Source organism: Cherax quadricarinatus, chromosome 49 (assembly GCF_038502225.1).
Source record: "Cherax quadricarinatus isolate ZL_2023a chromosome 49, ASM3850222v1, whole genome shotgun sequence".
Taxonomy (NCBI): domain Eukaryota; kingdom Metazoa; phylum Arthropoda; class Malacostraca; order Decapoda; family Parastacidae; genus Cherax; species Cherax quadricarinatus.
Window position 1 is genome coordinate 26,134,404 of NC_091340.1, and position 12,173 is coordinate 26,146,576.

The 12,173-nt window shown below is 41.7% G+C and overlaps 1 protein-coding gene across 2 annotated transcripts in view; it reads left to right on the top strand.

Moving 5' to 3' along the window:
• Positions 1-6,348, top strand: part of LOC128706491 (major facilitator superfamily domain-containing protein 8) — a 92,941-nt gene extending 86,593 nt beyond the window's left edge. For both annotated transcript variants that reach the window (XM_070095303.1, XM_070095304.1), the window contains one exon: positions 1,909-6,348. In XM_070095303.1, the coding sequence (XP_069951404.1) occupies positions 1,909-2,832 (924 nt within the window). In that variant the 3' untranslated portion in view covers positions 2,833-6,348. The remainder of the gene's footprint in view (positions 1-1,908) is intronic.
• Positions 6,349-12,173: the final 5,825 nt, after the last annotated feature.

Below are 12,173 nucleotides of genomic sequence, written 5' to 3' on the forward strand. Positions count from 1 at the left end.
ACTATGCATGTACTACTGTACATGTACTACTGTACATGTACTACTGTACATGTACTACTATACATGTACTACTGTACATGTACTACTGTACATGTACTACTGTACATGTACAACTATACATGTACTACTGTACATGTACTACTATACATGTACTACTGTACATGTACTACTATACATGTACTACTGTACATGTACTACTATACATGTACTACTGTACATGTACTACTATACATGTACTACTATACATGTACTACTATACATGTACTACTGTACATGTACTACTATACATGTACTACTATACATGTACTACTATACATGTACTACTGTACATGTACTACTGTACATGTACTACTGTACATGTACTACTATACATGTACTACTGTACATGTACTACTGTACATGTACTACTGTACATGTACTACTATACATGTACTACTATACATGTACTACTGTACATGGTAGGTACAGATACCTGGAGTATGTCAGTTGGATTTCTCTTAACCTCTCCTGGTAGGACATAACACTAAGCTCTGGGACTAGTCTTTCTGCAAACCTTTGCACTTTCTCTAGTTTGTTTACGTGCTTGGCTAGATGTGGGTTCCAAACTGGTGCTGCGTACTCCAGTATGGGCCTCACTTACACGGTGTACGTACGTGTGTGTGTGTGTGTGTGTGTGTGTGTGTGTGTGTGTGTGTGTGTGTACTCACTTATTTGTGGTTGCAGGGGTCGAGTCTTAGCTCTTGGCCCCGCTTCTTCACCGGTTGCTACTGGGTCCTCTCTCTCCCCGCTCCATGAGCTTTATCAAACCTCGTTTTAAAACTATGTATGGTTCCTGCCTCCACTACGTCACTTTCTAGGCTATTCCACGGCCTGACAACTCTATGATTGAAGAAATACTTCCTAATATCTCTCTGACTCCTCTGTGTCTTCAACTTCCAATTGTGACCTCTTGTTTCTGTGTTCCCTCCAAGGAACATCCTGTCTTTGTCCACCTTGTCTATTCCGTGCAGTATTTTATATGTCGTTATCATGTCTCCCCTGCCCCTCCTGTCCTCTAGTGTCGTCAGGCCGATTTCCCTTAACCTTTCTTCATAAGACATTCCTCTTAGCTCTGGAATTAACCTTGTCGCAAACCTTTGCACTTTCTGTTGTTTCTTGACGTGCTTTATCAAGTGCGGGTTCCAAACAGGTGCTGCATACTCCAGTATGGGCCTGACGTACACGGTGTACAGTGTCTTGAACGATTCCTTATTAAGGTATCGGAACGCTGTTCTCAGGTTTGCCAGGCGCCCATATGCTGCAGCAGTTACCTGGTTGATGTGTGCTTCCGGAGGCATGCTCGGTGTTATACTCACTCCAAGATCTTTCTCCTTGAGCGAGGTTTGCAGTCTTTGGCCACCTTGCCTATACTCTGTCTTCCGTGCCCTTTCCCTATCTTCACGACTTTGCATTTGGCGGGATTAAATTCGAGAAGCCAGTTGCTGGACCAGGTGTCCAGTCTGTCCAGGTCTCTTTGAAGTCCTGCCTGATCCTCATCTGGTTTATTTCTCCTCATTAACTTCACATCATCTGCGAACAGGGACACTTCTGAACCTAACACTTCCATCATGTCGTTCACATATACCAAAAATAGCACTGGTCCTAGGACCGATCCCTGTGGGAACCCGCTCGTCACAGGTGCCCACTGTGACACATCATTACGTACGTGTGTGTGTGTGTGTGTGTGTGTGTGTGTGTGTGTGTGCGTGTTATTCTTTATCCTTTATACATTAGCAGTGATCAGTGTCCCTGTTTCTTAATGATTGTATGAGCAAGTTTGACACAGTGCATTGTTCACTTCTGTTGTTGCTAGGAACCTCACTCTGAGGTGCATACTGTAGATACTGATCCATTATATTTCTGTTACAGGAATATAACATCGCTGAGAAGGAGCGAGGCTTGTACAAGTCTGCAGAAAGTAACATTAAGTTACCCAGTCCGGATTACCTGGGAATATGTGGAGCATTGCTGTCGTTCTTCATTGTTATGTTTATATACGTATTGCTGGAGACACTGGCTGTACCTTTTGTTATGGATCAATATGCTTGGAGTGAAAACCAAGCCATGGTGGTGGTGGGTATTGGTCTGAGTATTGGAGGACTTTTAACTGTTGCAATGTACGCCGTCAGTGGCGTCCTGGTTAAGAAGTATAATGAGAAGAAGGTAATGTTTATATTGGGGTTCATCCCCATGATAGTAGGAACGTTCCTCTTCTTACCATGGGGTGACAATTACCTCAAGATGGAAAAATGCTACACTGATGACAATAGTAACGTTACAGCAATGACCGGTTTTACCACTGGGACAACAATAGAAACAAACAGTTTCTACCTGAGTGACACATTTCTTGTACATTCTCAACAAGAAGACAAAAACTGTTCACTGGGATGCCCAGAGATACAAACCTGGTGTGCGCACACACCCGTGTTACCTCAGGCACAGCTCGCGGTAGCTTTCACTTTGGACTTACTAGGTTTTCCCGTCGCCCAGGCTATCATACAAGCTCTCTTCTCCAAGATGCTGGGTCCCAAGCCACAGGGAGTGTGGATGGGAGTGCTGACAGGTGTGGGCAGCTTGAGTCGCATTATGGGTCCGGTCTTCGTCTCCTACATTTATACATACTATGGCACTAGATGGTGCTTCTCTATTCTCACAGTTGCCATAATTCTAGCCATGGCAGAGTTAAGTTTGCTTTACAAGCGCCTCATACCCATGAAGATACCCCACCGTAACGGGCAGGTAAACAACAACGGCAGCGTAAGAAACGAGCACACAAGAGAACAGGCTTTTTAACGACTGTCACGTGATACCTCATGAAAAACTTATTTACGATATTGTGAAATGTGTGAATACACTTGTGCAGAAATACCAGGCTGGAGAAAAATAAAGGACGAACTTCAGTATTTTCTTGCGCTTCCACCCACATCTTCAGGTGTAGTATTGTCAGCACACACAAACTCTCTTATTATATTTTCATTATGGAAATTCTGACTCTATATATATATATATATATATATATATATATATATATATATATATATATATATATATATATATATATATATATATATATATATATATATATATATATATATATATATATGCAAAACAACCACTGTGAAAGAGTAGTGAAATTCCAAGCGCTTTCGTGACTACTCACATTGTCAAGGAACTATGAAAGTGTGGTTGTTTTGCATATTTTAAAATCACCTGTTTACTGTGATCTTATTGCATATATATATATATATATATATATATATATATATATATATATATATATATATATATATATATATATATATATATATATATATATATATATATATATATATATATATATATATATATATATATATATATATATATATATTTATGTGTGTGTTTGTGTGTGTGAGTGTGTAATCACCTATTTGTGGTTGCAGGGGTCAATTCATAGCTCCTGGCCCCGCCTCTTCTTTTATCGCTACTAGGTCCTCTCTCTCTCTCCCTCCTCCATGAGCTTTATCAAACCTCGTCTTAAAACTATGTATGGTTCCTGGCTCCACTACATCATTTCCCAGACTATTCCATTTCCTGACAACTCTATGACTGAAGAAGTATTTCCTAATATCCCTCTGACTCATCTGGGTCTTCAACTTCCCATCGTGACCCCTTGTTTCTGTGTCCCATCTCTGGAACATTCTATTTCTACCCACCATATCAATTCGTCGCAGTATTTTATATGTCGTTATCAAGTCGACCTATAACCTCTTGTCCTCCAGTGCCGTCAGTCCGATTTCCCCTAACCCTTCTTCGTAGGACATTTCCCTGAGCTCTGGGACTAATCTTGTTGCAAACCTTTGCACTTTCTCTAATTGCTTAACTTGCTTGACCAGGTGTGGAATCCAAACTAGTGCTGCATTCTCCAGTATGGGCCTGACTTACACGGTGTACAGAGTCTTGAACGATTCCTTACTGAGGTATCGGAACGCTATTCTTAGATTTCCCAGGCGCCCATATGCTGCAGCACTTATCTGGTTGATGTGTGCCTCAAGAGATGTGCTCGGTGTTATACTCACCCCAAGATCCTTTTTCTTGAGTGAGGTTTGCAGTCTTTGGCCACCTAGCCTATACTCCGCCTGCGTTCTTCTTCGCCTTTTCCCGATCTTCAGGAGCCAGTTGCTGGACCTGGCTTGCAGCCTGTCCAGATCCCTTTGTAATAATAGTAGTAGTAGTAATAATAATAATAATAATAATAATAATAATAATAATAATAATAATAATAACATCTTTATTTCTACAAGTACATATTCAAGGTATACAGACCATAGCTGACATCAATGACATACTACTATATAGAAAGCCGCTTGTTATGCTGAACATTTCGGGCAAATTAGGTCAGTTTTGTCCCAGGATGCGACCCACACCAGTTGACTAACACTCAGGTACACATTTTGCTGATGGGGAACATAGACAACCGGTGTAAAGAAACACGTTCAATGTTTCTACCCTCGCTGGGAATCGAACCCAGACCCTCGCCGCGTGAAGCGAGAGCTTTAGTCACCAGGCCACGGTTCAACGTAGTCCTACCTGATCCTCATCCGATTTAATTCTCCTCATTAACTTCACATCATCTGCAAACAGGGACACTTCTGCGTCTATCCCTTTCGTCATGTCATTCACATATACCAAAAATAGCACTGGTCCTACGACTGACCCCTGTGGAACCTCGCTCGTCACAGGCGGCCAGTCTGACATTTTCAAGTCACAAACCTGGGGTGGAAGGTACGCGAGTATTTATAGTCAATAAATACTCGCGTACCTTCCACCCCAGGTAGATCTGTTTGTGACTTGAAAAAGTCCACTGTGTGGGCGAAACGTTGTCAATAAAGGATCACATTATACTGCACATGTGTTTACATTTCCTTATGCGTGCCTGATTTTCTAGCTTTTGCACTAATTTCTTGTGAGGAACTGTGTCCAAGGCCTTCTTGCAGTCCAAGAAAATGCAGTCTACTCACCCCTTTGTCTCGTGTCGTACTTCAGCTACCTTGTCATAAAACTCCATTAGGTTTGTGAGATAGAATTTCCCTTCCCTGAAACAGTGATGGTTGTCGTTTATAACGATGTTATAGAAGCCGTTGGTTTGGTTGAAGTTGTTGGATATACAGATAAGTGATGATTCCAGGATTCTGTGGTACTGAGTGTTTTCTTCTCTGGCGATAAGTCTTGCGTTTCTGTAGCTGATTAAATGGTTGTGTGAATTTCGGTGTTGAACACAGGCATTTCTTAAATTGTCTGATCTGTCTGCATATTGATGTTCTGAAATACGTGTTTGGAGGTCTCTGGATGTTTCGCCCACGTATAATTTGCTGCAGTCATTACAAGGGATTATGTATGCCCCTGCAGAGGATGGAAGCTTGTCCTGTCTATTACTGGTAATGTCCTTGATGGTGGTGGAAGTGGAGGTAGATATTGGAAAAGATGTTGCAAACGTGTTTGGCAATGGAGTTGGTGGTGAGGGCTATGTATCTCCTCTCGGCAGTGTCTTCTCTGGGTGTGTTCAAGATCTTATATGCCTGGCGTCTACAGTCTCTAATGAAGTGCCGAGGATAGTGAAGTTTAGCGGTAGTGAAGGTATCAAGGTCACTTAGCAGCTTCTTCACCTCGGTTGTATTTCATCCAGCACTTGTTGGTATATCCCTCGTTGGTGTACACCAATATTCTGACTTCCTGGAATCCTTTCTGTCTCCACTGTAAATACTTCTTTAATTCTCATGTTGAGCTTCTCACATATTACTTGATCGTTTCTTGTGAGCTCCCCACCTTCCTTCCTCAACCTGATTACCTGGTCCTTGACTGTTGTTTTCCTCCTCAAGTTTCTATACAACAGCTTCGGGTCAGACTTGGCTTTGGATGCTGTGTCGTTCTTGTACTGTCGCTGGACCTCCCACCTTATCTGTGCATACTCGTTTCTGGCTCTTCGACTAATTTATTTTCCTGGGTCCTTTGTCTTCTGTACTTTTTCCATTCTCTAGCACACTTAATTTTTGCCTCCCTACGCCTTTGGGTGAATCAAAGACTCGTTCTGTTGCTCTTGGAAATAAGCCTCTCCTCTGCCTCCTTGCATTTTGTTGTCACATAATCCATCATTCCGTTTATTGATTTTCCTACCAATTCTCTTTCCCACTGAACTTCCCGCGCGCGCGCGCGCGCGTGTGTGTGTGTGTGTATGTGTGTGATATTTATTCCTGAAACATGATGACAATGTACAAACCAAAAAGTCTTTGGAAAAATAAACAATAAAACATAAGTAAACCATGATAAAAACTTTTCATTGAGTAAATAAACCCGAGAGTAAACCCACCAGGAGAAGGTAAACCAAGAATATTTCTGAGTACACAAGATAACTGGAGTCCGTTTTTAACCTGCTTAGTAGGTTAGATCTCCCAGATTCTTATGTGTTTCAGGTGTTGTATTAAAACTCACCTGTGTATGACTGGGAGATTCAGGTAGAAATATGGTGGTTGAGTTGTTCCTACCGTATGTATGTTCACAAACTCTGACTTAGAATACCGCAGTACACTAGCCACACATATACCAGCAGAACAAGTGTACTGGTACTCTGCAGGGGAGCAGGAGGCGTCAGCTACACCAGTCTCAGACGTGGAAGCGACTGATGGCAATCAGTGGATCCACAAAATATAAATGTAATTTGTGGGTGACAAAGTTAATGTGATTTAGAGCAGTGTTGCCAAATATTGTATGTCAGATGTTGATGGAGTCGAACTTTGATGGAGTCGAACTTTGATGGAGTCGAACTTTGATGGAGTTGAACTTTGATGGAGTCGAACTTTGATGGAGTTGAACTTTGATGGAGTTGAACTTTGATGGAGTTGAACTTTGATGGAGTCGAACTTTGATGGAGTTGAACTTTGATGGAGTCGAACTTTGATGGAGTTGAACTTTGATGGAGTCGAACTTTGATGGAGTTGAACTTTGATGGAGTTGAACTTTGATGGAGTCGAACTTTGATGGAGTCGAACTTTGATGGAGTTGAACTTTGATGGAGTCGAACTTTGATGGAGTTGAACTTTGATGGAGTCGAACTTTGATGGAGTTGAACTTTGATGGAGTTGAACTTTGATGGAGTCGAACTTTGATGGAGTCGAACTTTGATGGAGTCGAACTTTGATGGAGTTGAACTTTGATGGAGTCGAACTTTGATGGAGTCGAACTTTGATGGAGTCGAACTTTGATGGAGTTGAACTTTGATGGAGTTGAACTTTGATGGAGTTGAACTTTGATGGAGTTGAACTTTGATGGAGTTGTACATTGATGGAGTTGAACTTTGATGGAGTTGAACTTTGATGGAGTTGAACTTTGATGGAGTTGAACTTTGATGGAGTTGTACATTGATGGAGTTGAACTTTGATGGAGTTGAACTTTGATGGAGTTGAACTTTGATGGAGTTGAACTTTGATGGAGTTGAACTTTGATGGAGTTGAACTTTGATGGAGTTGAACTTTGATGGAGTTGAACTTTGATGGAGTTGTACATTGATGGAGTCGAACTTTGATGGAGTCGAACTTTGATGGAGTCGAACTTTGATGGAGTCGAACTTTGATGGAGTTGAACTTTGATGGAGTCGAACTTTGATGGAGTCGAACTTTGATGGAGTTGAACTTTGATGGAGTTGAACTTTGATGGAGTTGAACTTTGATGGAGTTGAACTTTGATGGAGTTGAACTTTGATGGAGTTGAACTTTGATGGAGTTGAAGTTTGATGGAGTTGAACTTTGATGGAGTTGAACTTTGATGGAGTTGTACATTGATGGAGTTGAACTTTGATGGAGTTGAACTTTGATGGAGTTGAACTTTGATGGAGTTGAACTTTGATGGAGTTGAACTTTGATGGAGTTGTACATTGATGGAGTTGAACTTTGATGGAGTTGAACTTTGATGGAGTTGAACTTTGATGGAGTTGAACTTTGATGGAGTTGAACTTTGATGGAGTTGAACTTTGATGGAGTTGTACTTTGATGGAGTTGAACTTTGATGGAGTTGAACTTTGATGGAGTTGAACTTTGATGGAGTTGAACTTTGATGGAGTTGAACTTTGATGGAGTTGAACTTTGAAGGAGTTGAACTTTGATGGAGTTGAACTTTGATGGAGTTGAACTTTGATGGAGTTGAACTTTGATGGAGTTGAACTTTGATGGAGTTGAACTCATATGGAGTTGAACTTTGATGGAGTTGAACTTTGATGGAGTTGAACTTTGATGGAGTTGAACTTTGATGGAGTTGTACTTTGATGGAGTTGAACTTTGATGGAGTTGAACTTTGATGGAGTTGAACTTTGATGGAGTTGAACTTTGATGGAGTTGAACTTTGATGGAGTTGAACTTTGATGGAGTTGAACTTTGATGGAGTTGAACTTTGATGGAGTTGAACTTTGATGGAGTTGAACTTTGATGGAGTTGTACATTGATGGAGTTGAACTTTGATGGAGTTGAACTTTGATGGAGTTGAACTTTGATGGAGTTGAACTTTGATGGAGTTGAACTTTGATGGAGTTGAACTTTGATGGAGTTGAACTTTGATGGAGTTGTACTTTGATGGAGTTGAACTTTGATGGAGTTGAACTTTGATGGAGTTGAACTTTGATGGAGCTGAACTTTGATGGAGTTGAACTTTGATGGAGTTGAACTTTGAAGGAGTTGAACTTTGATGGAGTTGAACTTTGATGGAGTTGAACTTTGATGGAGTTGAACTTTGATGGAGTTGAACTTTGATGGAGTTGAACTTTGATGGAGTTGAACTTTGATGGAGTTGAACTTTGATGGAGTTGTACTTTGATGGAGTTGAACTTTGATGGAGTTGAACTTTGATGGAGTTGATCTTTGATGGAGTTGAACTTTGATGGAGTTGAACTTTGATGGAGTTGAACTTTGATGGAGTTGAACTTTGGTGGAGTTGAACTTTGATGGAGTTGAACTCATATGGAGTTGAACTTTGATGGAGTTGAACTTTGATGGAGTTGAACTTTGATGGAGTTGAACTTTGATGGAATTGTACTTTGATGGAGTTGAACTTTGATGGAGTTGAACTTTGATGGAGTTGAACTCATATGGAGTTGAACTTTGATGGAGTTGAACTTTGATGGAGTTGAACTTTGATGGAGTTGAACCTCGATGGAGTTGTACTTTGATGGAGTTGAACTTTGATGGAGTTGAACTTTGATGGAGTTGAACTTTGATGGAGTTGAACTTTGATGGAGTTGAACTTTGATGGAGTTGAACTTTGATGGAGTTGTACTTTGATGGAGTTGAACTTTGATGGAGTTGAACTTTGATGGAGTTGAACTTTGATGGAGTTGAACTTTGATGGAGTTGTACTTTGATGGAGTTGAACTTTGATGGAGCTGAACTTTGATGGAGTTGAACTTTGATGGAGTTGTACTTTGATGGAGTTGAACTTTGATGGAGTTGTACTTTGATGGAGTTGAACTTTGATGGAGTTGAACTTTGATGGAGTTGTACTTTGATGGAGTTGAACTTTGAAGGAGTTGAACTTTGATGGAGTTGAACTTTGATGGAGTTGAACTTTGATGGAGTTGAACTTTGATGGAGTTGAACTTTGATGGAGTTGAACTTTGATGGAGTTGAACTTTGATGGAGTTGAACTTTGATGGAGTTGAACTTTGATGGAGTTGAACTTTGATGGAGTTGAACTCATATGGAGTTGAACTTTGATGGAGTTGAACTTTGATGGAGTTGAACTTTGATGGAGTTGAACTTTGATGGAGTTGAACTTTGATGGAGTTGAACTTTGATGGAGTTGAACTTTGATGGAGTTGAACTTTGATGGAGTTGAACTTTGATGGAGTTGAACTTTGATGGAGTTGAACTCATATGGAGTTGAACTTTGATGGAGTTGAACTTTGATGGAGTTGAACTTTGATGGAGTTGAACTTTGATGGAGTTGAACTTTGATGGAGTTGAACTTTGATGGAGTTGAACTTTGATGGAGTTGAACTTTGATGGAGTTGTACTTTGATGGAGTCGAACTTTGATGTAGTTGAACTTTGATGGAGTTGAACTTTGAAGGAGTTGAACTTTGATGGAGTTGTACTTTGATGGAGTTGAACTTTGATGGAGTTGAACTTTGATGGAGTTGAACTTTGATGGAGTTGAACTTTGATGGAGTTGAACTTTGATGGAGTTGAACTTTGATGGAGTTGAACTTTGATGGAGTTGAACTTTGATGGGGTTGAACTCATATGGAGTTGAACTCATATGGAGTTGAACTTTGATGGAGTTGAACTTTGATGGAGTTGAACTTTGATGGAGTTGAACTTTGATGGAGTTGAACTTTGATGGAGTTGAACTTTGATGGAGTTGAACTTTGATGGAGTTGAACTTTGATGGGGTTGAACTCATATGGAGTTGAACTTTGATGGAGTTGAACTTTGATGGAGTTGAACTTTGATGGAGTTGAACTTTGATGGGGTTGAACTCATATGGAGTTGAACTTTGATGGAGTTGAACTTTGATGGGGTTGAACTTTGATGGGGTTGAACTCATATGGAGTTGAACTTTGATGGGGTTGAACTCATATGGAGCTGAACTTTATCTGACTTTATTCTACCGGGTAATTTATGCACAAGTTACTAGATCATTGAACTTATGTATGTGGCGTCAGTGAACTTATTTGTCAACAAGAATTCTAATATAATCCGACACAGCAGGAGGAGAGAGATAGATATTAGGGAGGAAAAAACTGCCAGACTTAAACTTGGTAAATTGATTTAGGTAAAGTAACACAATGATGTAGTTACGTCAGTTGTCATGTCTAATGACAGGTGGGAAAGTTCCCACCTGGGATGACGCAAAATACGTCAAAAAGGGAGATTAATTACCACACGGACCATTTACAAAGTCACAGTGTGACTTTGTAAATGGTCCAAGTTGGGGCGACACGTCGTCCCAAGTTCCTCTCTCCCATGTATAAGTTGTGTTCAGAGCACCACTATTTGAGATGTTAATATATGTTAGATATTAACATTAACAAATGATAATTCGATGTTATTAACCTTATTTACTGGGAATATAATATTCTTGAAGGGGAAATAATTTTTGGAACAGAAGTGTGTGGCGAATGTATGTCGTGTGAAGTGGCTGGGATGATAGCGTCCTCGACTCACACTCTGAGGGTCGTGTGAAGTGGCTGGGATGGTAGCGCCCTCGACTCACACTCTGAGGGTCGTGTGAAGTGGCTGGGATGATAGCGTCACTCACACTCTGAGGGTCGTGTGAAGTGGCTGGGATGATAGCGTCCTCGACTCACACTCTGAGGGTCGTGTGAAGTGGCTGGGATGATAGCGTCCTCGACTCACACTCTGAGGGTCGTGTGAAGTGGCTGGGATGATAGCGTCCTCGACTCACACTCTGAGGGTCGTGTGAAGTGACTGGGATGGTAGCGTCCTCGACTCACACTCTGAGGGTCGTGTGAAGTGACTGGGATGGTAGCGTCCTCGACTCACACTCTGAGGGTCGTGTGAAGTGACTGGGATGGTAGCGTCCTCGACTCACACTCTGAGGGTCGTGTGAAGTGACTGGGATGATAGCGTCCTCGACTCACACTCTGAGGGTCGTGTGAAGTGACTGGGATGATAGCGTCCTCGACTCACACTCTGAGGGTCGTGTGAAGTGGCTGGGATGGTAGCGTCCTCGACTCACACTCTGAGGGTCGTGTGAAGTGACTGGGATGGTAGCGTCCTCGACTCACACTCTGAGGGTCGTGTGAAGTGGCTGGGATGGTAGCGTCCTCGACTCACACTCTGAGGGTCGTGTGAAGTGGCTGGGATGGTAGCGTCCTCGACTCACACTCTGAGGGTCGTGTGAAGTGGCTGGGATGGTAGCGTCCTCGACTCACACTCTGAGGGTCGTGTGAAGTGGCTGGGATGGTAGCGTCCTCGACTCACACTCTGAGGGTCGTGTGAAGTGACTGGGATGTAGCGTCCTCGACTCACACTCTGAGGGTCGTGTGAAGTGACTGGGATGGTAGCGTCCTCGACTCACACTCTGAGGGTCGTGTGAAGTGGCTGGGATGGTAGCGTCCTCGACTCACACTCTGAGGGTCGTGTGAAGTGA